General features: G+C 40.6%; 1 protein-coding gene across 2 annotated transcripts; it reads right to left on the bottom strand.

The window, feature by feature from the left end:
- PPP1R17 (protein phosphatase 1 regulatory subunit 17) lies at nucleotides 1–27,875 on the bottom strand. 2 transcript variants are annotated; one of them, XM_026100749.2, is made up of 6 exons: nucleotides 27,418–27,875; nucleotides 24,464–24,602; nucleotides 20,944–21,051; nucleotides 18,981–19,133; nucleotides 17,452–17,613; nucleotides 1–10,608 (listed from the first exon to the last, which is right to left on the bottom strand). In XM_026100749.2, exons 2-6 carry the CDS (start codon nucleotides 24,504–24,506, stop codon nucleotides 10,529–10,531), a joined length of 546 nt encoding a protein of 181 aa, XP_025956534.1. In that variant the 5' UTR covers nucleotides 24,507–24,602; nucleotides 27,418–27,875; the 3' UTR covers nucleotides 1–10,528. The 2 variants fall into 2 exon arrangements, with proteins under 2 accessions (XP_025956534.1, XP_025956535.1); XM_026100750.2 differs by lacking the exon at nucleotides 24,464–24,602 and having other exon boundaries at nucleotides 27,418–27,873.
- Nucleotides 27,876–27,912: the final 37 nt, after the last annotated feature.

Raw genomic sequence — 27,912 nt, 5'->3', positions numbered from 1 at the left:
ATGTAGTAAAGTAAGACATAGATTCAAATAGCCACACTCTAAAAGCTGAGAATAGTCAGTCATACATAGCCCATGTGTGACTTTCACAATGGCCTGCAGTTTACTGATAAGTCATGTACAAAAATCAAATCCAACTGATCCTGAATTCTGGGGAAACTGCAGTCTCAGTCCAGACTTACTGCCTCAAGCTAATCTCTTGTTCAGTGCTAGTTTGAAAACAGCCAAGTACTCAGCTAACTATGGGTAGATAGGTTAGTTGTTTCTTTGTTTAGACTTTTTGGTCCTTTCCTCTTCTGTCTAAACTGTTGTTTCTTAACCTTGTGAATGTTCCTTTGGATTCACCTGTGTTGGTATGATCCTCTGGGAGGCCTTAATAAGAGCATAATTTCAAGATTAAGCATTTTGAAGTGCCTGATTGCCTAGATTTCAATTTTGGAGACATCTTTTTTTTTGTTCTAGAGATTTATGTATTTTTTATAATACACATTTTCACACTTTTTTTCCCTGAAGCTTTTTCTAACACTTTGTAACCACCCATTAACTCAAAAGAGTCCTGGCTTACAGGCTGAGAAACCCTCCTTTACACAGACAGGCTGTACTGAGTGGGATGTACAGAGCTTCTGACAAATTCATTTCTTGTCCACCAGCGAGTGAATGGTAGACATGGTAACCATCGTTGTTCTTGCTTTATCACTGCCAGCCATCAAACCTCAGCTTCGTCACTTCAGGAGGCCTACTCATAGCTCAGGAACCTATTTCCCAGCCTTTCAGAAGAAATCTGAGGAACATCCAGTGAGATATAAGCTGCTTGACCAAAGGGGAAGGATGAAAAAGATCCAGCATATTTCCCAGAACTGGAATAGGAAATAGCAGAGGAAATTAAGAGGCATCTTCTGGAATGACATTTCTCAAAGTTGGATGGAGGACACTGTGTAATCCTTGCACAGGCCATACTGCATTGTGCAGCAGGTGTAATTCAAGATATAAGAGATTGTATGATTTAACCAGATGATATAATGGACACTTCTGCTAGAACTGCTTTCAATAATCTTCTTATTATTGGAGCATATGTCTGCTTAATACTAAAATACTGATCTCTTGTTCAAAAAAATAATAATTGCATACCACTATCTCCCATCAAATTAAGAAAGTCAACATTTTCATAGATAGTTGGGCTCCTTATGGTGTTCTCAATGTGACCTTCTGCCTAACAGAGGTGAGACAACAATTCCTGTGTCTGATAGCATGAGAAAGTTTTGCCTTACCTAACTGCATTGAGAATAAATGGTCTCCTGTTTTAATGCAACAGATGTTCAGGAGGATGAAGGCAGGAAAATGGATTAAGAAGAGTCCTCTCATTTCACCCATTAGGAAAAAGAAGACATAGCACAGCATTAATATATGTCTTGCATGATCCCTATTGAAAGTTTAATGCCATTGATTGTCTTTTTTGGCATTAATTTATGTGGTTTCATTCCCATGTATTCCTTTGGTACACACAGTGTCCCATGGAACTGAGTTTCACAGCTAAACTTGCCCTCTGTGAAAAAGTTCTTGTTGCCCCTGGATCTTACACTGTGAGAAACAGAGGCGAGTAACTCCCTATTTGATTTTTCCAAGCCCCTGGTGATTTATATACCACCTCAGCTCTCTCTTTCCAAGCTGCTGAATCCTGTGCTGTTGCTCTCTCCTCACAAGGAAACCTACTCTACTTTTGATCTTTGCTACTCTTCTCTGTATCTTTTCTTTTTTCATTTTTTTAATCTGTTTTTGAAAGGAGAGGACCAGAACTGTGCACAGTACTCAAGATGTGGACATACCAGCAATTTCTAAAATAATGTTATAGCATTTTCTGTTTTACCTTTCATGCCTTTCCAAATAATTTTTTAAGTTGTATTGTCCTTGGTCACTGAGTAGTAATTTCTGTAGAATTATCAGTAATGATTGCTGATTTATTTATAGCCCATCAACAGATACGGGGTCAGGGTTGTCTCTCCTTATCTGCATTGTTCTGCACTTACCAACACTGAACCGGTGGCTTTGATGATTACACTAAAGTAAACTTTTTTTTTTCCTTTATATCCTTTCTTTTTGTGCCCTGCTTGTTTTTTTCTTGTCACCTATCTTTTTGGAAAAAACTGCAAATGGTTATATGCTCCTCCAAGGAACTCTAAAAGATTTGTGAGGCATCATTTTTCCTATAAAAAGTATATTGACTCTTCTCTGTTATAATATATTTATTCTTGTATGTACTAATTCTATTCTTTATATTTTCTACAAGTAGATTTACTTGCCTATTATATACCACAGATCTGTAACTACATCCAATGTCAAAACTGCTACAGTCAATATATATAACATTGCTCTATGAAAAATATATTAAAATCAAGGCTGGCTGTTGTATGAAGACAGCTGGGGAATGTTACAAGTGCCCCTTGCTCTGTTAGAAAGGACTGCTGCGATTCTATGTGCACTTGCCCTAAGGTCCTATAGCATTTTGCAGTATTTTGCTAGAAATCTCCATAAAACAGGTGAATGCAGCATACAGCTGGTCAAGTGTTCTGACATAATGCTGTATCGGTGATTTTTGTCCAATCGTCTTACTACGAACTTGATTTTTGTATCATCATCCTTGAACGCCATCAGCACTTGGGACTCCAGCTACTAGGCTGCCCAGCTACCTAAACCAAATGTAAAGAGAAATGCACTTTAAAGCCTTCTATTTATGAAATGCGATTTAGCTCTAGGAATTCCCAGAGAGCTATATTGTGCCTGTAAAATACCCTGAAATGTTTTACATGAATAGGCTGTATAGACAAGCCAAATTATACTGTTCTTCCAAACACATTTTCTGTCTGTGTCATTTCCTTCTCTTTAGGACACCTTTGGTTAACAATTTACCTATCATAATCCTACCTGACTATTCTCTATATGAGTGGCCAGCACTGGTTCAGGTCACTGAGCCATCCAAATAGGTAAAAGGAACCAGAACTTCTTTTCCTCCTTTTTTATTGCTGACAATTAAGTGGGGTTATTGCTTTTGTGTCACAAACATCTAACGTGAGTGATTTTTTTTTTCCTTGCTCTCCCTCTGCGTTCTCTCCCCTATGCCATGAAGCAGAGAAAAATTGTCATCTTGCTTTTACTGCTGTGTAATCAAGACACAGAGAAATGAAATAATATACCTGAAGTTTTCATGGGGACTGTTTGTCATTACTAAGAATTTAATCTAGTTCTGATCAGCATCCTCTTTGCTCACATTCTTCTGCAGCCAAGTCCTGTGTTGTGTTGCTATTAGAGTCCCCTTTGCTGGAGATTTATGCTGATGTTCATTGGTATTGCAAAGATATCTTAAGATATCTCCTCCCTTTTTCAAAGTCTCTGGCTGTAGGCCCAATTAAAATATTTCAAAGTGGGGGAGAGAGGGCAATTGTGCAGGCTGTTTCATGGTGGGCACTTCAGAAAAATAATTCCTAAGCAAAGCTAGTTGTACTAATGGCATCCAGCCTGATGCACTGAGCTACTTCAGGGAGCAGATGGGATCATCGTCTCAATCCAACACTGACATCTAGCGTACATCGAGGGGAGATTTTCCAAGTAGGAAGTTCACAAATGAAATCTGTGTTATGTGAGGGAGGTCTGGCTTTGTAAGGCAATCAATGTTTTTTACATTAATGATTTCTGAGTTAACCACTTGCTTCCACCATAGACTATGCTTCCAGCATAAGTCTGAGTAATCCATCCCTCTTGGAAAGTCTGATGATCTAACACTCATGATGCAGTTTAGATTTTTTATGAATTATATGTTGCAACTGTCAACACTTGCAAATTTAGCGCTTTTTTTCTGTTTAGTCCAGTTTTGACTTGAGTTTTTGCTCTAATCACTGGATGGCTTTGCTGTGGTAAGAAAATCTTGTGCTCTGTTTTCCTGGAGGGAGTTACTTTATTTTTTAAGTAAAGGATTGAAGCCTGAATTAAAAATTGGAATGCTCAAATCTACACTGAGTGGGGCATAGAGAGACCTTTTAGTATTCATTCCTTATATTGTGTGTATTTCTAATCCACAAACATGGATTGGAAGGGAAGATTGGCTCCAAAATCCTTCATGGACAATTGCAGCAGTGAGGAACAGGTATGAGAAGAGGAAGAGGAGAAGGGAGGAAGGAAGAACAGTGGCTAGCAGGTCATAAATGAGTCTTTCATATTGTTTCAGTCATGAGGCAGACAGCTGGGTTCATGGGGCAAATTTGTTTCTTCACAGGCTGTATCCTCACCTCCTTTCTCCTTCTTGTTCAGGTCTGTTGTTCAGATCAGCTCCTCAGATGTGTAGCCAGCATTTGTCCTTCAGCCTGATCCTTCACTCTTTTTCCATGTACTCCTCCCTCTATCCTTAACTCTTTTCTCCTTGCCTCTCGCAGACCTGATGAGCTTTGCTAAGCAGCTACCTTGGTGTGTATCTTGAATAATAGTCACAGAATCAATGAGTTTCTGAGGTTGGAAGGGATCTCTGGAGTTGTCTAGTCCAACCCCCCTGCTCAAAAGAGGTTCAGCTAAAGCAGGTTTCTCAGTAGCAGGTTTCTCAGTACCATGTCTAGTTGGGTTTTGCGTATCTCCAAGGATGGAGACACCACAACCTCTCTGGGCAGACAGTATTTGGCCACCCTCACAGTAAAAAAACATTTTTCCTTGTATGTAACTGGAATTTCCTGTATTTAAATTTGTGCCCAGGGCCTCTTGTCCTATCTCTAGGCATCACTAAGAAGAGTCTGGTTCTGTCTTCTTTACTTCCTCCCATCAGGTATTTATATACATTGAGAAGATCCTCCTGAGCCTTCTCTTCTTCAAGCTAAACAGAATGCAGAAATACATGACCCTAAGACCACCTGGAGGGCCTAAAAACTAATCTGAAGTCTAGAAAGGTCTGGACGGTTTGGGACTTCCCAAGCTTGAGGTAGAGTGTATCATGATCATCTATTCAGCATCTTCTCTTATATAAGAATGAACACAAGTAACCCATCACAAGGGACTCCCTCATTTCTGGAATGTGCTTTCTAGTTTTGTTTCTTCTCATCCTATCTGTCCAACTCCTATCTTTTCAAGGCTCTTGAGCTTGTCAGGTATAGGGATTTAAGCTTCTCTTCATAGCACCTGAGCCAGACAGACTGATATGGATTCTGCTGCAGGACTAGGAGCCAGTATCATGAAGTGGAAAATGTTTTTTAATGTTCACTCCTTGTATTCATAGAGCTACACATGCTCCATTTCCAGAATATTGAAATTTCTGTTTGCACAACCTCACTGTAAAAGGCCCATGGCTTTTTAGGGGATGTAAGTTACAGAATAAGATGAGTTTATGAGCTTAGTTAAGTACAAGTGAGAAGCCAAAACTTCTAATGTGCTTCACTGGCCTGCATTTTTGATTTTTCACTTGTAGATGCAACTGCTGGGCATGTCTCTGCACATAAGAATACTGTGAAATCACGTTTACAAAAAGCAATCTTTAAAGTTTGTGTGCTCTTGAAAGTTTTTTTACATGCATGACCAAAGAGGGCAATAGCATAGGACATGGAAGAAGAAAATTAATTATGATATCTAGACCCACCTATTACTTTAGGTGATCAGACCTTTATGATTGTCTATTTATTAACCAGTAAGACAGACAAAATTTCAACCAGACAAAATTTCAACTAGACAAAATTTCAGTGTAAATGTTCCTAAACGCAATGCAAGCAAATGCTGCTTTATTTGTGAGGATAGTAAGTATTAGCGGGTTAGTGGTAGCGCCATGAATGTTGGTTTGTATTTGTTTCTGCTGTTGCTTAGCTTGGTAGAACACTTACCCTGTGGACCTCATGTCTAGCAGTACAGTAGGGCTAATAACATCTCCTTCAGATATGTGATGGGCTTACTGCAATCCTTAGTTGAATGTCACTAAAGCACAAGCCTTTAAATCTCCATTGTCCCAACTCTGTCGCAAATGGAAAACGGTCCCTTGGTTTCTAGGTAGAAGCTGACCCAGATTTCACTCTAAAAATATTAGCCATTAACAATCTCCCAGTCTTTTATTCAATGATTGGAGCATTTCATTCCCTGAAGTGTCGAGCTGGTTGCCCTGTGCAGTGCAGACTTCTAGGTTGGGGTTCAATTCCAGCTAAATGCAGGTGTCTGAATGTAAGCCAGGAACTAAGACCCCATAGTAGTCAATGCCTGTGTGTAGTCACCTCAATCTAAGTGATCTGCAGCATCCTAAATCCTAACAGTGCTACAGAAATGTTTCTGAGCTTTTTGTTTCCATCAGCAGTGTGCCAGGTGCTTTGCCCCCTTCTCCTAGTGGAGATAGTTGGCAGCGGGAAGCAAGGACTGAATTTGCTACCAGCACCTCAGACAAGTGGTGCTCCAGAATATATGGCCTCTTACACTGCTAATACTTGGAGCTTGCCAGATGAAAAGCCATAGTTCGGTTTTCTACAACCTTGTGTTTTCACTGTAATGGCCAGAGGGAAATTTTTGGGAACACTTGAGACAAAAGTATTTCTGCCCCAGACTGCACAAACTCCGGATGTTTGTCTAAGAGAGCATTTCCTGCAATTTGGGCAATATATGGTCTCAGAGAGTTCAGAGCTTGAAGGACAATAAAAAAGCCTGCATTCACACCAGTGTACAGCCCACACAGGATTCTGCAAGACCTAAAAGCATTGTTTTGGGGGAAGGAATGGTGGGTGTTTATAAGATTTTTCAAATCAGATCTTATTCCCAAATAAAGTAACATTTAAACACTTTCACTGAATGCAATGAGGCAGATGAAAGTTTTGAGAAGCAATACAACAAATTGTTTCCCAGGAACACTGCAAAAGCCCCCATGTACTAAATTGACCAACTGAAAAATGATTTTCTAGTTGCTCAAGTTGCTCCTGGGTGGAAAAACAGTAAATGCCTAATTGCCAAGATATGAATATGCAATTTTAAATGAACTGCAGCAAATAATGTATATTGTGGCATTTTTATGGCTGGGCTTCAAGTTGATCTATAAGGAGATAGTAAATTAGGCCACTGAGCCATCAGAGGTGTCAGTAGGACTGTAATTCCTCTTCAGAAAAGGACATATAGTGCTGTTGGTAGGCTTAAAGTGTGATGTATATTTTTCATATTAACCTGTGTCAGCATTCCCCAGCCTTTGAAAAAAATATCATCTTCAGAGCAATGAAGTCAGTCACATCCTATTTGTGCTCCTGCCTTCTTTTGTTAAGCGCCTTCATGTCTAAACATGTACATTTTCATGCCTAATCTATCGTTGATGTTCTTTTCAATCTTTCAATCTTTTCAGGACTCTACACTCTCACTCTTGCTGTATTTTGTGCTGAAAATATTCACCCAACATCACTAGGAAATCTAGGCTCAGATTGCACTGAAATGTGCATTTGAAATTAAGCTGAGCCATGATGCTCAGGTAACAAGGTGGTAAGATGCTTTGGGGGTGTACCTGAGGCTTTATGCTCCTTGAGGCATCTCCAGTGAGTCTCCAGAGTCCTGGGGCAACCAGACTGGACTGCTCCCAGTAGAGTCACGAGCACTGTAATCTGAAGAGTAGAGCACTGTGCTCAGCAAGGCCATGGAGAGCTGTTGGCTGGGAGAAATGGTGTGGGCATCTCCTGAGACCTGTAAGAGTGCCCAGGCTGCACAACTTCTCTGAAGCATCTTCACATCAGAGGAAAGTTCTGGTCTGCAGAAGGATCTTGAAAAGACCTAGCATGAATACTGCTTTTATTGATGCTGTTTGTACTAGTTCCTACAGGACGGCCGCTGTCTTTGCATGTTATGCATATTTTTTTCTGTTCTCCTCCTCACTTCTCACATCAGTGCAGAAGCGGAGGCTGATTGCCTTAGGTGAGTACTATATTTATTTCCTTCACACTATGCAGAAGCTTCTGTATGGTACTAAAGCTCTTTTAGCAGCACAGAGGCTCAGCTGAGATTCACCGGCTCAGCTACAGCTCAGTTGATATCAATATAATTCAAGCAGGAACGAGTTCGGCCAGGAGATAATAAACTCTGGGAACTCCCCCCCTTTTTTTTTTTTGCAGAGAGACAAGTTTAGAGTGGTGACTGTAAGGATGATAATAATAATAAGGTTTGGTATTTTTCTTGCAAGCTGAAATTGTATTAAATCTTCCTGCAGAAAAGGATACATCAAGGTTTTTGTTCACAAGTGCAGAAGAGACTGATTTTTCAGCTCATTCAGTTTGTTAGCTAGTGTGAGCTGTCATGTGTAAATATATGAATATCTTCTTTGACTAACTCAAGCCTGACATTTATTTTCTTACAGCAGCAACATAATTCTTCATTCCACCTTAAAAAATTGCATCTCTTACATAAAGGCAAATTGCTGTCATAGTCCCTTGGCACTCAAGAAGAGTATAGGGAGTCTCTTATGCTATGGGCCTTCTTTCACAGCAGCAACACAGCGTATGTCTTTACTCTGTTTCTATTCATTATTTGAATCCCTGAATACATGGTGCTGAGCTGGCCTCTGAGCAACTTTTTTCCCCACTTCATGTCCTGTGAGTAATTCTGTATTTAATCATTGAACTTTCTTTGAGTTATTTGGGTGAGATCCAAATGAAACTCAGTTGACAGGGAGAAGGGCATTCAAGGTGTGAGAAATACTGTCCGTCAAAAAAAGTCTGGTTCCTAAAGACATGGCATAGGTGACAGACATGGAATAAAGCTTCTAACACCTCAGTGCCTGCTTGAAAGGAAATTATATGGATATGGAATTGTAGCTTCCAATTGCAAAAACTAAAAATTCCACAGTGAATTGGCTCATAGTTATAGACTGTGTCTATATTCCTATCAGATACTTGCTGTGACATACTTTATTGTTTTCTTTACATGAATGTTATTATTTGAAATATTTATTGGCTCTATTTTAAATACTATCTTGTCTCACCAATAAACTAACAGAATAAAAAGTACACCTTCTCGCTATCAGACATCCCATAATAATATATCTAGTCTGTTGTATGCTTTAGTATATCATCATTTATTATAAGCTTGCTGGTTACATCTCAAAGCTGAACATTTGTGAATGGACTGCATTCTTATGAAAGATGCTGGGTCAGTCACTGTGGCAGATGAAGTCCTAGCTAGTGTGTTCCTCAGCTGTCTGCCTAAGGGTGTTAAAAAAATGACTGAATTCAGTCTGCCAGGTTAGATAATCTTTAACCTCTGTGCTGAGGTCCCTAAGGATCCAGCTGGCAGTGCTGCTCCATCTAGCATACAGAGCTATTAAGGTAAGCAGAAAACTACCCAGTCCTACCTATTTTGTATAATATTCTACAGGTACCCACCTCTGCACAAATGCTGAAGACTATAGCTAGCTTTGAGAACAATTCTTGGTTGAATCAATGAATTAAGTTATTAGAAAAGAAGCATAATGCTGTTTCATCTTGCAGTACGCATATGCCATTGAGTAATGCTGTTCCTTTTACTCAATTCTGAATCCTCCACTGTGATTTTCAATCTTTACAGCTCCTCCTAACTGACAAGCTAGGACTGCATTTAAAAAACACATATCAAAAGAAAACATGTGGAGTAAAAGGATCAGCTATCCAACTCATCCATCTTTCACCAGCCTAGGAATAAAACCTTTGAAAGAAAAAAAAATCAACAGACGATACTGGTACAACAGGCAAATGTTGCACTTCCAGTATGTTTCCTTTCTGAGGGCTCTGCCCTGTGTTTTGTTTGATGTGTCAGTGTCGATGGCCCTTAGCTTTAAGTTTTCATACTACAATAAATCTGCCGTTTTCTCCTTACAAACAAAGTTATGAGCAGATACAGGCACAAGAAGTGTTTGCTTTGCATTTCAGGAACTCTAGACTTGATTCCTTCTCTCCCACACTCTCTGTCTATCGCTTCAGTTTTGCGTGTGGGAATTTTCACTGCAGTCAACATTATTCTGGCGGAAAAAAGCTGCACTAATGAGGTGAAAAGTCAGGAGAAAAATACAATTTGGAGTCTTTAGTTGATGTTCTACATCCCAGGGGAACAGGAGGGAGGAGAAGGAAGAGCCAAGCTTGTACCTCAACACAGTACAAGCACAGCCTGCATAACCAAGAAAGAATGGTCAGAAAATGCACTGCCCTATGCTACTGTCCACTCTGGTATCTAGTGCCAGCTACACTGGGTCAGCAGTGCCATTTGCATTAACCCTTATCACTATGCTATTCATATAACTAGATTTGGTCTGAGGTGGAATCCCTGTAGACAAAAGTCCTGGAAAGCTGCTCTTAGTAAACCAGGGGAATCCTTCCAGTCTCATGTGTAAATGAATTTTCTGTCGCCTCCTGTGCTGCTTCCTGGGATTTCATGAGATGCAGATAAGCACTTGAAGATAATTTAAATTCAAGTGCATACTTAAGAAAACTATTATTTATAAAAATGAATGGGCTTTTTTCTCTATGTGCTGCCACTTCAAATGACCCAGAATTATTATTTACATTACATTATTGGAGATATTGCTATAATCTTAACTGGGGATTGTGTCTCCATCCTTTTCTTCATCTTCCATAATCACTGTTTGCTTTTCTTCTGTAAGCAGCTTAGTGCCTTAAAAACGGACCAAAAAAAAAAAAAAAAAAAAAAAAGAGGTGAGAGAAGGGGAGAGAAAGAAAAAAATGAGTTAGTTTAAAATATTATTTCTTTAGGAAAAAATCAGGTTAAGGAAAACTTTTCTGTCCTCTCTAATAGTTTGACCCTAATATAGCTTTTCAGACATCATGGGAATTACTCTTCATTTACTTTGGCAAATCACTCCCCTGATATTTAGTGAACTAGATTTGGATCACTACACTGTTAGCTAAAATTATTAGTCAGTCTTACATCCAGCATACTTCAGCTACCTGTGAAAGCAGAGACATTGAAGTTTCTTTCGAGAAGTGTTTGTTAAAAGGGTTTGGGAAGTTAAAAAAAGGAAAGTGCTTGCATGATGAAATAAACACTGTAATTAACCTATGTGACTGAGCCAGTCTGTGTGAAAAAGTGTATGCACGATTCTTTTCTGTAGGTATATAGCAATGTTACTTAGATCTTGCCAGTGCAGATGCTAAAAGAGACAAATATTAGAATACCACATGCCAAGTGTGATTCCCACTGATGTTATATGGTATCAATAAATTGCAAAAGGAACAGAAATAGAGATCAGTGTTATAACAGATTTGTACACTAAAGACTTTGAGCCAGTATATGAATTATTGAGGTTTGGGATCTGAACATGCTTCGAAGTGTAGCCATCCTGTGAAGTGAGAAGAAGAATAATTCATAAGACTTCACCTCTGTTGTGAAAGCGCTGGAGAATGATATGACATAATATTGAAAGGAAGTTTGATTTCACAGTTAAAGCATGGGATGACGATTTAAGAAAGCTGGCTCATCAGCTGCAGATGTGCTATGTGGCATATGTTTCCAGGTATAAGTATTTCCTTCTTCCAAAGTCTTTCCCTATTATCTAGTTATATTATGGACCATATTGTCCACAAGTATATCTATATCTATATCATACTTAAAACAGTAAGTCCACCTCTTTTGGTGGACCTTGAGGCTTTTATGTGATATCATGATACACCAATTATTATAACTAATCACTTTATTAAAAAATTAACTAATAAAGCTAAGTGAGGCCAATAGTTTGGATAGGCAAGTGTTCTTCTTGATCCCCATTTTAACTAATTGTGTTGTTTTGGCCTGTTTGTAGTATAAAGCAACTGACCTCTAAGATATGTTTTATGCCCACCTTCCTTGGCCTGGAGATTAATATAGTCTAAAAACAGGATGAGGGTAACCATTGAGTTGAGACCAATGAAATCCCTCTCTAATTCTGTCTCCTACTGTTTGCTCTTAGTCTGTGCTAACCAGCTGAGTTGTTCTGTCAAACCAACCTGTTTTGCTTCTTTCTGCATTGAAAACTCTTACACAGTGAAGGCTTTCAGACTTCATGAAGTCTGAAAATAGAGCAATACCACACAGGAAGATTTTCTTCAGCTTTGGAGTCTTTTCAAGAGGTGATGAACTAAGGAAAATGTTAACCTATACTGCCCTCCATTGAAGCTCCTGCTTTATCTATATGCAGTTTTCATGAACTAGCTGGTTTCAGTGAGACTGTGAAGTAAACTGAAAGGAGTGAATGAACATTATTTTGAAACACAAAGGACTGCATTTGTTTGAGTAGCAACCTGAACAGCTATTGAGTGAGTGAGTAAGCACTATTGTTAACTGCTGAGAATGATGTGGGTTTTTTGGAGATGGAAGTAAATGTTCCCCATCTAGACTTCTACTCATGTATAACAAAAAATATAAACAAATTTCTATTCCTTTTGTCTTTGGCTATTTTTTTTTCTCGTTCATGGAGCATTTGGGAACAAGGAAAACACTCCCTTTACCTTAGCTCAAGTAAGATATTCTTAAAATGTAAAGCTACAATGGGTCTTTGATGAGAGAGCTAACCTAGCTTTTGGGTAAACTCAGGAATAAGACAAGGAATGCAAGCTAAATGAAGCTGTGTTGCGCTTTATGATCTTGTCTTATCACTTTTATTTAAATTAAAGAGCATTGAAGGAAAAGTATATTTAAGTTGTTCTGATTTCCTAATTGTAGCACTCAAAATTGCCCTCACAGAGCAGATGCTAGAGACAGCTGCAATGCAGCAGCCAAGCTGAGGTCCCCCAGCAAGACTATGCATCATTATCAACAAATAATTTTGCTAAATGATGGACTCCAAAGGTTTCCAACAGTGTTCAAGATTCAAAGCTCAGAAGAGGACAGAGTTGTAGCCTAGAGTTGTAGGTTCTTCACTTTCTGGATCACGGACCATTAGCAACTTCATGGACTTTAACATCAACCATTTAATGTCAAATGGTAGAAAGGGGATATAAATGGGATGCCTTAACTAGAATTATTTCTATAACACTAGAAAAAGAGTATTTTCTTTGATAGGATGCCACTGACCATTTTTAGACAAAGTGTGCTTTATTGAATTTAGTTTGGGAATTTTTGGTTTAGAGGAGTAAGCAGAATGTTGGAATTATGAAAAGCAGTTCATCTCCCAGATATGTTCTAAGGATTGGTAGATTGTTCTATTAATATCTGCCAAGACATCTGACTAAAGAAAGCAGTATGGAAGTACAATGTAGTCATATTTTTACAACTGAATTTACAAATACTGGAAATTTTTAGCTAGAGACTGGGACCCCAAAGGTTCACAGAGACATGAGAACTGGTATTAGGAAGCTGAGATATGGGCAGAAGAAAAAGTTGGCTTTAAGTCAACTGTTTCCAGGTGCCACCCAGATCTAGACCTCTCAGAACACCTCCAAGACTGCACTAGCTGCACTTGCCTGTCTACAGATCACCCCTGCAGCTGGGTTGGAAGAATGACGTGGCACTCGTCACATCCCCTGCACAGGAAAGGGGGAAGAGGCAATGATAAACTGCTGTGCTTGCTCTAATTACTCAGAGACTTTCACTGAAAGGGGGGGGTAGCACTGAAGGAGCTGTTTTAATTGGTTTTCTAGAGCATGGAGAAGGATGAGGGTTTGAAATCATGTTTTACTAGTTATCTCTGATCTGATTGAGAAACTCTAACTAGCCACATTTTAGGCAGCATGTTCCCATATTTACACAGGTATTTACATTCTTGCTCAAACCCACAAGCCTAAAGAGCTCTTAGAAATACTTCAGGTAATTGAATACATTGCTAAGTGGGTATGGCAATAAAGAGTGTTCCAGGTCAGAGTGCAGGCAGTGGATCTGATTTAAATCATTTAGTGTCATGTGAGGGGGGAAAAGACATCAGAGTCATGATTACAATTTGTCTTTTTTAAATCCCATAAAAAGACCAAGGTGTTGGCTGACTGAAGGAGACCTGGCCGCTAAAGGAGATCTCTATCCCTTGCCTCTTTTGTATACACGTGGCACAATGGTATCTGGGGCACTTTAGTAAGAGTTTGATGCCTGAATACATTTACAAGTACAGTCCTTGTAGGGGAGGGTTTTGTGACACTCATACTGTGCTATTTAACTTGGCTAAGGAACAAATTTTCCTAGTCTCCTTCTGTAGGCTACAGAGAGATCCTTCAGACAATAATGTACGGATCTTAATTTAGCAGCCACCTTTCTATACCTCAGTTTCCCATTTATACCTGTTCTCTACCAGAGCGTAAAACTGATTCTACTTCTCACTTGGGTCATGCGGCCCAGTAGATACATGTGATTCTGGTCACTTTATGTTTCCTTTTTGACTTCTTTTTTTTAATTGTTTTATTTTTATTTGTGGTAGAGAGAGCCTCCGGCCACCCAAGAAGGAAAGAGACAGTCCCCAAGTGCTCAAAACCAGCTGGTCAAAATGGAGAGAGATAATGCAGCAGCCATTTTTATCTACATTTACAACAAAATGACTTGTGTGGACAGCTGCTTAAAAAGATAATCTAGTAATTAAGCTCTGTTATTGCAAACAATTAAGTTGGGTGTTGGGTTTTTTTTTTTTTAATATTGTTTATAATACATCTGGAACAGCAGCATTTGGGAGGAATCAGAAGGTGAAATGGTAAAAACCGCAGCAATACTCAACAAGAGGACACAAGGGATACATGTGGCCCCGATATGCTTCTTCCTACAGCAACACCACTAACAGGGAAACAGGGACAGAAAGGCCTTTTCATATTTATTTAGCGCATGTAGCCCTGCCGGGGCTTCTCAGGTCTCCGAGTCTATAATTCAGATGCTATTTTGCACAGCAGTTCCACAAGAGCTCAGTCTGTTTATTTTCTGTCTGCTGCCTGATGGGATAACCCTGAAAGTAAACAAATAGTAAATATTGGACTAGCCCTCAGCCACAATGAGTCACTTTCTCATGGCAAGTCATGGACCCACTGCCGCCAACTTCTAAACAGCAGAAATCTGTATGTTGGTGTGTACCTTGAAAAGAAAATACGCATCCTTGAAGTAGGGAGGGAATCAAATTCAGGCATTCAAACTCCTAGGCTGCTTTGATGCTGATACAAGTCTGTCAGAGGGAATCAATCTTTAGAAAATGGAGTCAGAAAATAGGATGTGGAAAAGCTGTCTGCAGAGCAAGGCAGCATCTAGCAGGCTGCTTTGATGGAGTCCATGCTGACTGCTGGAAAGTCACTACACCAGTAGGTTAGAAAGAGTCATTTAATTGAAAAATGCATTAGTTTTTATAATTTCCCCCAAACAAATGCTGGTGCTTTGAATTTTGTCACACATTTGAAGGTCACTGTTTTTTTTTTCTTTTCTTTTTTTTGCTCTTCTCTTTTGTGTTTTTTGACTACCAGTTCATTTGGGGTTTCTAATAACATGTTTCTGTTAACATATAACTTATATTAGCTTCTTTTTCCTTTGAAAATTATTCAGAGATTAAGAGGAAGCCTTCAAGGGATGCAAGAAGTGAAGATCATTAAAATGATTCTTCTTTCTCCCTTAGCTATCTACTCGAGATAATTAAGGCTAGATAAACAAAGCAATAAGTGACTAGATGTTAATCCAACCAGAACTTTGTAGAGCCATGTCAAGGAGATAATCCATCCTTGCTGCATCCCGTTAAGCAACAATCACATTTAAACCAAAAAAGAGTCAAACATGTCTCAGCTGCAGTCACACATTTCATCTCTGATTTCTGTCGTCAAACATGTTTCACTTCCAGATTCCCCTTCTCTGCATATATGCTGAGGTCCAAGGGACACATAACATCTTCAAAAGTGCTACAAATGGCCAAAGGCAACTATTCTTGGAGTATTTTAGAACCGACCAAAATGATGTCTCAACTCTCTTCCCATATACAATGCAGGGTAGGCCTGAAGTATAAGACACAGGCCTTCTTACAAATGATTTGACAAACTTTGCCTCTGCTTCTGCTTCTGAACTGATCCCTGAAAGACCTCAGTTTTTTTTCCACCTAATTTATTTATCATGTGAAATTTTTGTCCGGATAATTTCCTTCAGCAATTATACAAGCAGTTCATTATCAATGTTCTATATTAAATATTCCAAACTGGCGCATTTGCACTTGGGCTAACAAGTCATATAATCGATTTAATTTCTCCCAGCAAGTGATCAGACCAGGATTCCAGTGACTCACTTACAGCAGCTCTAATTCTGCAAGCCACTGGGATGCTTGAGTTCAGTGAGGGTGTAAAAAATGTGTTTTGCTTGGGCAGATCAGTTTGCAAGGCATTTGTATGCGCTGTGCTTACTGCCCTGCTCTGGCAACCTCAGTCATGCTCCTCTTTGCTCTTGGGAGCCCCATATTGACTAATATAAGGCTGCTAATATGAAAAAAAGTAACTTACACATGTTTGTGGAGGTGGAGAGACAATTATACTCAACTGTTCTATAGTCAATCAGGACCAAAGGATTTGTCTCAGGAACCTTTTCATGTAGTGTGTTCAGTAGTGCCTAAGACTAGCCAGCTCACAGCAGAACTGGTTCACGCTAGAGGTTCTTAAGGGAACAGCATTTTCCAGTTATGTTTTCGCAGCTGAATCTGTACATACGTGCAAAGTTTAAACTTGTGCTTCTTTCATGACTCAGGGCCACAATAAGAAGGTATAGAAAAATTGCCAGATATGTTCCTTCCCAGAAGCTGCTTTATGAGGCACTTTATACAAGTTTTGGATCTGGAGTTTGTTTGTTTTCTTTCTTTCCTTTGTTCATTTTTTGCTCCATCCTGTGATCTGGAAACAGTTGTATATAGCAGGCAAACTTGCAATTTTTCTTGCATCCCTGGCTATCAGTAGTAATTAACGCACAGGTCTTTACATCTCCAAAGACCTTCACTGATGACTTGAGGCTCCTTTTTGATATAGGCGTGTGGGAAACTCAACAAATAAAGGATTGTAGGGTGCCTGAATCCATATGGCCATTGAACAAATTAGCTGCTGCACTCTGCATTTTGCCAGAAGCACAGAACAGTCTTTAACATGCTATTAACTCGTAGTTCATCACAGCTTGGTTTCCTCAGTGCGTGTAAGGGACTGTGGAGTTAACAGGAGGTTCATCAGGACAAGTTTACCTAGTATATTTCATGCAGTGTGAGCTAAGGTAGTGCTGGTGACCTAAAAGTTCATATGTGCTCAAGTTTGAAAAGCAGTGCAATATCTGGACTTACTTACACAAAAGTAGGATCACCTACTTGATCATGAGGTAATCAGCTGACATAATGTCTTCTCTTCCGCCCATCTCATCCCTGCAGCTGGTGGAGGGGATATGGCTGAGGCTTTCCATAAGCCACTACTGCTATTATATACTCTGAACTAGCAGGTCCAGCTTAGCAAGAATTGCTAAGTGGGATGGACAGACAACCTCCTTCCTGATCATACTTCTGACACTAGCCACTGTGGCCTTCCTCTTTGGAGTATCTTTAGCTAAGTTTCTTACCTGTTATAATGGGTGGGATGTGTATTGCAGGTGTGTCTTTTCTCCTGGGCTTCTTCTGTTCAAGTTCGGTAATCTGAGAGCCTGGACTCTCTCTCTCCCTCTGTGGTTTCTCTGTGATACCATACCTTTTCAGCAGGTTATCAGAAAAGTCTGAAAGTATGCCTGCAGAGAAGAATAAAAGCAATACTTCTTCAGCCTTGTTTACACAGCATGAGTGCTTTGTATGGTGTACCTACTCTTTAGTGTTTGCAACAGTGTACATTTCCTCTATGTAAATTATATCCTGTAGGCTATAGTCAATGATGCTGTTAAGCCAGCTGGTTTCTGCTGGTACCTAGTGGACTAAACTGCAACCCATCAGAAATGATGGCGAAGACGAATGCAGTCTTGTATTCCAGAAGGATAAACATCTTATCAAAGTTGTTTAATCATATGAATGCTCAAGCAATGTGACCACACAGAAATGAGACTGTCTTCATGAAATGGATACTTCAGGCAAAAAATGCAACTCTCCAGCCTCTAGGCCACTCTTCCCTAAGAGAGAAATGTTCACAGATGTATACGTGTGAAAGCTAAATAGAGTCAAATGTGTAAGGTGTTGAGTTCAACATCTGGATTACACATATTGGAAAAGACCAACTGTTTGTTTTTCGCTTGGTAAGTGTGAGCCATTGAAGATACGCAGGCGACTGTGCAGGCAGTTGCCAGCTAACTCCTCTGTGTACGCGTAGCATGGGAAAACGCAATGCACTTGGTACAAGAACACTGCTCCCTCCCCAGAGAGCACAGCGAGGACTGCTTGCTAGCAGAGAGAAGTGATAAACATTTATTCCCCAGCACAGACAGGGGACACTTGGGAGATCATCAAGTTTCATTGGCAGTCTCCTGCTCACCCTTCCATTCCCCAGGTTGGTGGCATTTGGCACTCAGACTTCAGAGGTCTGTAGATGCACAGCAGCAGAAAGCATCCTACAAAGAGTCTCTTTGTCGCTCTGGTGGTTTCTGGCTTCCTGAAGCACCCACCCTTTGCCAGAGTGCCCATATGCACAAGAGCCCTGGATCTTTCCAGAGGAACAACTGGCAGCCAGCTTGTGCACCTCTGTGCTCACTCCCAGCCTTGCCTCCCACCGAGCACGGGGCACAAGTTGCACAAGAATGTACAAGAATTGGATCCTTTTTGATTTTGGATTGAATGTGGATGCCTGCTGCAGCTCAGCTGGTAGAGATAAACATACATCATTTGCCACATAAAGGCAATGAGAATGTGAGCTATAAGGGAGGATTTTTTTTCAGAAGCATGCACACACCAACCTCGGTATTTACAGATTGTGTGAGAACTCTGTTTGTCTAAAAATGAAGGCTTTTGAGAAAGTCAGTCTCTCTGTTAGCCTGCCTTCCCAGATGCATGTAGGATAGCTGAGTTTTCTTGTTCACTTCCAAATGGATATAAATAAATAAGGGATCTCTGGACCTTTGTCCAGATTCAGTCCACTGAACCGAATTTGAATTTTTGAAGTCAAATTGCTCACCTGATAGGGGTGGTGGGGTGTGTAATGCTGGTGTATCTTTTCTCCTTGGCTTTTTTTGCTCCTGTTCAGTGTTTTGGGAGGCCTGGATAGTTTTACCTTTTCTTGGTTTCTTTTTGAGGTCACAGCTCTTTATCAGCTGCTCTGAAAGATCTTCTGCATACAAGAAAAGATGAATGGAAATTGAAACGGAAGGGAAATAATAAAACAGATAGTGAAAAGAAAAGTTTTAATAATACTGCTTTCATCCAAGTAGATTAAAATGCCAATGGAGAAACAACTCCTGAATAGAAAGTCAGTATAACTATGTCATAACAAATGAGATCCAAGGGACTTAGTCTTTGTAAGTAATAGATGTAAAAAAAAGAGGAAGAAAATTGTGTGTGGCTATGTCTTACATGGCGGAGGGAAGGCTACCATCGTGCAGAGATCCCGTGACCATGACTGTTTTGTTCATCTCCAGCTGTGTGGGTCTGTGTCTTGAAGAGTTACAAGGGCACTTTTATGAAGGGAAGATTTGTACATATGGGGCCAGCCTGAGGCACTGGTAAACCAAGCCACATATTGTTCACTTCAAGAGTTGGCCTTACTTCCAGAGCTGCTGAGCAGTCAGTATTCACTTTTGATTTACATAATGTTACACTGGATTTTTGATTTTCCTTTAAAACAAGACTTGACTCAGATGGCTTAGATGGTCGGCATAGTTTTTCTGCAGGGATCTGCATTTCTGGGTACTTAGGCAAGCTGAAAATGTTAAGTCTAGCCTGTCATTAGTATCATCACACAAACCAAAGCTTTGATTTCTTAAATGTCACTTGTTTGGCTTCATCATTCTCTCCCCTCCCCTCCAACTCCAAACTTTTTGCCCATAGGGACCTGGTCCCAGGCTCACTCACGCTATATAACACAGCTGTAAGTCTGTGGATGAGAAGCAGGAAGCATGACCTCAGGGTTAATTCCCTGGAAGATGGGGATTCTTTTTTTTAGCCTTTGCAGACTTCCTGTATGGTCTTGGTGAAGTCACTTAATCTCTCAGTGCCTCAGTTTCTTGCCTGTACGATGGGACTAATTCTACCCAAATTCCTGTTTGTTTTAAATAAGCAGTTTTATGGAACAATTATTTTTATTAGGTGCACTGACAGCAGTTAAAGAAATGGTGCCTTTGGCTAGCAATGCTGCGGGGCTAAAGCAGGACTAAGACACCTTCCTTGTAAGCTGGATAAATGAAGTTTATAAAATTCTGCTTGCCTGAGGTGAGATACTTTTCTGAAATTGTATTTGTGTTTCATTATTGCTGTCACAAGGATAACGAGCAAGCAGATTCTTGCTTCTAGGTTGGTAAATCCTTATGACAATTTTGCAAGGCTAGAGTGAAGCAATATCATCTGAAGCAGAGGCAAGTACCATGAATATGCAAGAAGCACATCTATCAAGTCATGAAGTCTGGTATTTGGGAGCATGGCAGAGCAAAGATGCCTCTGGTACTCTCAGTGCAAAAGCTATGTACAAAGTAGCTTCAGGGAAGGAAACAGCTTGACAGTAAAGGGGGAAGGGTGTTTGGAATGCCGTCCCAGTGTGAGCAAAGGGGGTATTTGAAATCTTTTTTGAAATTGCGTATGGACTATGTGTTCAGGGAAGGCTCAGCTATACCCTATCTTTCAGTTTATTGTGGTATAAATGATGAAACTGCTCTACTTTTTCTACCAGGAAAAGAACAATGACTCTTTTTTCTTTTCTCCTCTTTAATAAACTTCTTTCTTGAGCTTCAGCTAATATTTATGTGCAGCAAAAACATTCTTTGCCTTTCCATCTGGCATCAGAAGTGTCACCAGAAGGTGTAATCTATCGGGTTTCATGAGGCCGCAGTTGTACTGCTGGAGGGGAAAAACAGCCACTGGACGGGACCTAATGATGTAAAGATAACACCTCTCTAATTACTGCAATGACATCATCTAATAACACTTACCTAAATGGTTACAGTGTGAATCTCGCTTGTCCAGTCTGTCTTCTGGGATATCAAGTGGCTGAACATATTCTGTTGACATCATTGAAATGTTTTTTTTTTTCTTGGAAGCTACAACAGCCAAAAAAAAAAAAAAAATAAAGGCACTATGACATGAAACTGACATGTTGGTATTATATATCCACTTGCTAGTCAGATCATGAGAAGTTCCTGTCTTCCAGCTGCTCTTTGCCATGCGGTCTGTTGGCCTGATTTTTTTCAAGCATTTTAAGAGATAAATTCATTCACTGCCTTGGCTACACACAGGCAACATCCCATTTTTCCACCTACATTGCTGTAAGCAACCCACACAAGCACAAGAAATACAGTAACTCTACAGAAGAATACTGACTTTGACCATATAGATAGTGCTCACATGCACGAAGTAAGTACTAGAAAGCAAGATATTTTGTTCTGATTTTCTTCTCCATTTTTTCTCAGTTTTAAACTAAAAGGGTTGTATTTGGCATCTATCACTCAATCTAACTTTAATGACAAATGCTGCTTAGTTAGTCTTTTAACTCCAGCCCCTCTAAAAGAGCCCGGATACCTTTGCAGACCCAGGTGTGAGTGCTGACTCTGAAAGGTGGCAGGTGACTGCAGACCCCAGAGCCAGCGTGACGTACACATCACCTTGGTAGAAGCATGCAGGACCAGTTTCTCAAAGTTGTTTATGCACCTGTATTCTGCAGGTCTCAGTGGATTGCACTTGGGGCTTCAGGCTTTGTTTTTAATCCTTGGTTACTTATAACTGGCACGAGGCTTGGCCCCCAGCCTCTGACCTGAGCTCCCCCAGCACCAGGCAGGCTGAGATTTGATGCAGAATTTACCCACTTTGGGCTCATTCCGCTGTCACAAGGAGAGGGAGATTAGACCATTTTTTACTACCAATAATTTCTGCCGTCACTTAGCAGAAACCCATCAGAATAATAGTGCAGTGTTATAGGAAAAAAAAAAACCTTTGATCTTAAGGTGCATCCTGATGGATCTGGGTATCTCCCTTCAGGCAGCAACAGCTGTGATACCGTTTCTTAGTAGCCATCTCTATTCTCCATTTTGGGGGAATAAGAGCAAGCTGGGATTTCTTGGTATGGAGGAGGAAGGGAATTACGAAGAGGAAAAAGCAGGACACAAAGTTAATAGGAGAAGAAGGACAGAAATGGGAGAAAACAGGAAGAAGGAAAGGGAAGTAGAGAAAGAAAGGTTAATAAAAGAGAATGGTGGAAGAAAAGGGAATCAGAGAAAAATGGGGAAAGGGAGGATAGGAAGAATCAAAGGAGAAGAAAGAATAGAAGAGCGACTGTACTGTAGGAGTTCATTTTATCTTTCTGGAGGTAAAGAATTTACCTATATTATTTATCCTTAAATCATAGTGGTTGTTGGTCAATAAAAAACAGAACCGTAGGGTGGTTAACCTCATTTTTAATGACTAAACTTGAATCTATACAAAGATCAATTAACCCTGAGGCAAAATCCTGTCCCATAAATATTTAGCAGACAAAATATGAAAGGTCAAAGTCATACTCATACATTCAGCTTATTTTTCAGGAGATGGAAAAAATTGTCCTAAACTCTAGTGACTTCAAAGTAAATGGAGCAGCACTGGTTTACAGCAATAAAGGTCAGAAACATTGATTCATAGTGTACTTATGGGATTAACTACCATGCCCTTCAGTATTCAAAAGTCACAAAAATTTGTAAAATTCTATAAATGCTGAATCAGGCCTGGATCAGAGGTGGAACCTCTGGCTGCTCACTGCAGTATTGGCCCAGTCCAGCCTCACATCTGTGTTGACTAGTTGTTTTGCCTGGAAACTTCAATAGCCTTTCTGGGGTGGGGGGGAGAAAAAGTATCTTCTACTTAGGAAGACCCTGCGTAAAGAAATCTTTGAATGCATCTAAGTGTGATATGATTGCTCTATTTATCAACTGTATAAACCAGCTAGAGCTATCTTTTAAAATATAACAATCAAAATTGAAAAGATAAACTTAACTTGCCACATGAAGGCTCACACTACATTTTATGATTTCAGGGAGAAACTGTTTTATATCTTCAGCGCCATTTGATTTTAGAGGATTTGATGAATGCACTCCAGCTGTTAGCTACATATCATGATTGTGGGAAGAATGTTCTTTTCTAAAGATTACCTTGTTTAGAATGTTTTCAGTAAAACCAGTGACACCATTTCAGACTATGGACTCTTTTGAACAGGTCTCAATCCAAAAAAGCTGGGGATAGTAAAATTTAATTGTAGCATTGGTGGTAACATATCCTGACTGGAAATGCCTTTGGAATCTGATTAATTTTGGTTTGATTTCACCAAGTTGTTTCATTGAGTTACTTCACCTAATGAAAATTAAGCTTTATAAAGAGGCGTTGTCTAGGATTGATATATGTAGAGTATAAGAGGCTGGCTTAATTACTCTTTCTTAACACATTACTTTGAAAAATAGTATCCTAAAAGAAATCTCTTAGATCTGTCTTTATATTTCCATCGTCACAGGTGCCTACCCCTTGGCATCTTCAATGCTTTAAACCAGGGCTTTATAGCCTAACTTCAGACTCTATTTTTTAAAAATTTTGCCCTGCCTTGCATTGCCTTGCTTACAAATGTATTTCCACACTGCAAGTTTCAACTATCTATGTGACAAAAGAATAATAAAACAGTAAGATTGCCAGAATATATCATGAAACTTGATATAACAGTTTTGGTAACTTGATTCTATATACAGTGCATATGATATAAGAAAGTGTTAGTGATATTATATCCTGTCACTGTACATTATGCACAAATTTCTCATTCAAATGCGAAGGTGATGTATGTGAGCACTGTAATGGTACTTTCCCAAACCACTAAAATCGATTCCCGACACTGAAGAAACAGATTCCCCAATAATGTTACATGTGGAGTGGAAGAATGTTGCAGTAACTGTATGAACGCATTAGTATGCCTTTACAAATGGAAGCACATTCTCAGATTTGAGTGTTAAGTGCAGCTCTTTTCCTACTAGTCTTCATGGTAACCCAGTGCATCCTGTCTGCAGCAGTTGGTCACCTTGATAGGTAATGCCTGCAATTTACATGATGGACCAGGATTTTCTTTTTTGCACACTGTTACATCTCTTGACATAATAAGCCACATTTATCCTTCAGGCAACTTTAATGCTTACAGTGGAGCTCTAAATCACACTCAGCAGGAGACATCTTCTGAAATGGATATAGATTTTTCCATACGAATTAGGATTCAATAGTCATTTAGTCTGAGACTTTTGCACAATACAGCTTGGCTGTGCAAGCCTCTCCCACAGAGATGTGTGCTCAGTGGAGTCACCTGGAGTCTCTCACTTCTGGGAAAAGATAGAGCTGATGGAGATGCCCTAAATGCTTCCCTAAAGCTGGCCACAAATGAGTTCTAGTTTTGCCAGTCCAGTTCGTTTATTTTTGCAAAAGCATTCAGCATTAAATAGGATTGGCTCTACTTACAGACAGAGAAGAGTAAGGAAGGATAAGGCATGCTGAAAAGCATAGGTTATTAAAACTACTTCATCCTCATAAGGATTCGCTCACATGCAGAGTCGTTGTGTGATAGCAGGACTCCCCTGGGCACATACACTTGTAAGACCTGGGGAGTCAAATGGAAAATATCTGAACTTTTCAGTTTCAAACTATCACCTTCGCTATTGATGGATTTCTGGGTAGCTTAAAGAAAGCACTCCAAAATGCTGCCAGTCATTTTTGGCCTGAATTTTTATTTGCTGTATGTGTGCAATTAAAATGCTAGCATAAGTATCTGGGCACAAGAGATGCACAGTTCCTACCACACACTAACATAGTCTTGAAACACACAAACACACACACACACACACACACACACACACACACACACACACACACACACACAAATAATAGGGTTCCTTTCTTTGCTGAAACTGTAGGGTTTCATTGAAAAGTCCTCCAATGTGACCAGTTCCAGTTCCAGGGTTCCACTAGGTAAAAATATATTGCCTAGAGATGGACAGAGAAATGAGTTTTGTTTTGCTGTTTCAATGTGCAGTTATTTTAACATAGGTATTTGCCTTAAGTAATCAGGCTAGGACTTAGGGTGACGCTCAGCAAAGCTCTTCTCACAGATTTCTACCCGAACTGATGCAAATCTGTTGAGGACATCTGATCATGTGGCATTTAAACCAACTTGAAATGACATCTCATGAGAAAAATCTATCTTGTAAGATACAACACTAAAGCTTTGAGAACAAAACTGAAGAGTTGAGCTCTTGTCCTAAAGTGTTGAACTCTTCTCATTTGACCCTGACCTGGGCATAGAAATGGCTTTGGATAGAGCAAGGTTATACCTGAATTTCTTGCCTGCCCCTAAGGTTTGAATAGTGGTAGGATTCAGTCCCCTGCATGGAAATTAGATTCCTATGTATATTTGTATGCAGACCCAAGGGACAATTTGGTTCTGAAGGGAACCATTAACAGGTGATTATTCTTATCTGTGGGGCACTGGCTACTTGGAATTTGCAAACTGACCCTTTGCACAGGCTGCACAAATTGTGCCTTTTAGGACTTCAGCAGACCATGTAGTGCTGTCCATAAGTACACGGATATTTCATTTGGTCAGGGGACTGCTTTGTTCCTACAATCAACAAAATCTGCAAGAAAAGCACACACTAGTTTGCAGTAGTACATGCATAGTTGTTGAAGAGATCTTGAAATGTTGTCATGGGCACTATCTAAGTAAAAGTACTCTGAGAACATCCTTTTGTTGGGTGGCAGTATGCAATCTGAATCTGGATTTAATATGAGTATTTATTTTGGTAGGCTGATAATAAATGTTACCACAGAAACCAGTATGCTACCAGGTACTTGCCTTCTCTTGGACCAAGAGCACTTAATATGATCTTACCTTTGCTATAAATGGCATGGTACTGTTCTTGCATCAGTCAGACTGCCACTATGAAGGGCTAACTATCCCTTGTAAAAGGGTGAGGGAAACTGTGTCTCACTCTTTTTCCCCAGTTCTTTTTTTTGCAAGGGGCATGAAAAGGCATAACAGAGGTCATGGGCAGCCTGGGGCAAATTATCCCTTTGGTATACTCTTGCTTGAGCAAGGAGGGGAACGGAACATCAGGCCTGCCCTTGCCCCTGTTGCGTGTCCTCTGTAGGCTCCCGAGTTGGCAGTTTCTTTGCCCTGAGTCATTTACATATGTGTAAGGAGGGTGTAAGATACCACCACTCGGGTGTAGTAATCTTGCACCCATCTTGCAGTCGCAGAGCTCAGGTGAAACAGCTCTGCTGGGAACGGTGCAGCTCCCGGGCACATTCGGCTCCTCTGCTCGTGCTCGGGAGCCAGGCTTGGGTCCCTCACCGGCAAACAGGGTCCTTCACCAACACCCCAATCCTATCCTAACACCGCTACAACTGCTTACTGGGCAAAGCTTGGGAAAAAAGCAAGGCAACATGATTTCTGCTGTCAGAGTAGAAAACAGATGCTCCCCAAAAAGAAAGTCTAGGTGTTGCATTGCATTGCAAACTTCTCGGTAGGAGTTTCACCATGTGTTTAACGCTGTTCTACCAGAGTGGCTTCTTTCTAGTTACAGTCACATTATACTGCCTGGACTAAGCTTCTTCAAAGTTTTAGCTGAACACTAGGTTGTTCTTTTCAGGCATTCTTGTCAGATTAGTCTGATTTCTATTTTCTAAGGCAGACTTAAAACTTTTTAGGTAACACTTAGGTGTTTAAAATCCTGATCCTGGTGTCTTCTTCCACCCAAAACTTTTGCTACTAATAATTGGATGAATTCAGAGATCCCACAGAATTGTCTTGGAGAAACTTCCTCTCACAAACTACTCTTTTAGGGGCTAGTTCAGAATCTAAGTAGGACTATGGACTGAATCCCACCATCTCCCAGCAACTTGTAAAGAAAAAACAATAGTAAAACTTTGATCAATGAAAGAAGTACCAGATACATTTGCACACATACTGATCACAAAGTTTTTCTCTTTGGAGGTAATTAGAAATACAAAATCTTGCTTAATTATTGCCTCAGGGAGCAAACCCACCACCCCTTTATCATGGGAAAAGAAGTCCTGGTATTCGTCCCCCTTCTGATGGCTTGCGCAAAATGCTTGTGAACTATCCCAGCAACTAAAGCTAGAGGAAACCGTTGTCTCTAAGGCATTCTCCTCCTCCTGGCCCCGTCCCACACGTTGCACCCCAGCTCCATCGCCCACCAACTTTCCCCATGCAGCAGCAGCGCCAGCCTGCTCCCCGAGGAGCGGGGACACCTGGCCTTTCCTGCAAGCCCCCAGTGGCAATGGGGGACACGGTATCTGCCAGCACGGGTCAAACCTTGCTGCTAAGCAAGCAAACCAAAGCAAAAGGCAGCACGACGCTCCCCGGGCCGGGGAAGGCGCATGGCTGGAGTACTTACGAGGCGGTGAGCGGTGTGGGGAGGGTGTGAGCGGCGGTGGGGCTCGGTGGCGCGAGAACTTTCTGGTGGCGCTGGGTGCTCCTGCCCGCCTTATCTAGGGAGCCGCCACGGCCGTTGCTATGGCAGTGCTTTATTCAGGCGTCCTCCGGGAGGGTGGGAAATAGCATCACCTTCCCCCCCCGCCCCGCCACGCACCCGGTGGATTTTAACGATGCGCTGCCTCTTCCTTCCTCTCCGGCAAGTCACCGAGGCCGATGGAAAACAGGAAACAGGACAGGGAAAAATCAGCGCTGCCTCAAGGCAAAAGCATCTTCCCTGCCAGAAGAGGCGAACACGCTGGCAAGCACAGTTAAACAAGGCTGCGGAGGGGATGCAAAAGCCTTGACATGTAGCTCAGGGAGTCAAAAGGCGAGCTGCAGCCGCCGTGCCGGGAGGCGGTAGGAAAATGGGAAGGGGAGGGAGGGCGGCTGATGCTGTGCGGGACCCAAGGGAGAG

Source organism: Dromaius novaehollandiae, chromosome 2, assembly GCF_036370855.1.
Source record: "Dromaius novaehollandiae isolate bDroNov1 chromosome 2, bDroNov1.hap1, whole genome shotgun sequence".
Classification (NCBI taxonomy): domain Eukaryota; kingdom Metazoa; phylum Chordata; class Aves; order Casuariiformes; family Dromaiidae; genus Dromaius; species Dromaius novaehollandiae.
This window is presented reverse-complemented; position numbering and strand designations above follow the sequence as displayed.

Coding starts and splice junctions, on each gene's coding strand:
- PPP1R17 (XM_026100749.2), bottom strand. CDS start 24,506: ATGCTTTTCAGCATGCCTTATCCTTCCTTACTCTTCTCTGTCT. Junction 21,052..24,463: donor TTCCTTACTCTTCTCTGTCT/GTAAGTAGAGCC, acceptor TGGCTGTTGTAG/CTTCCAAGAAAAAAAAAAAC. Junction 19,134..20,943: donor TTCACACTGTAACCATTTAG/GTAAGTGTTATT, acceptor TCTTGTATGCAG/AAGATCTTTCAGAGCAGCTG.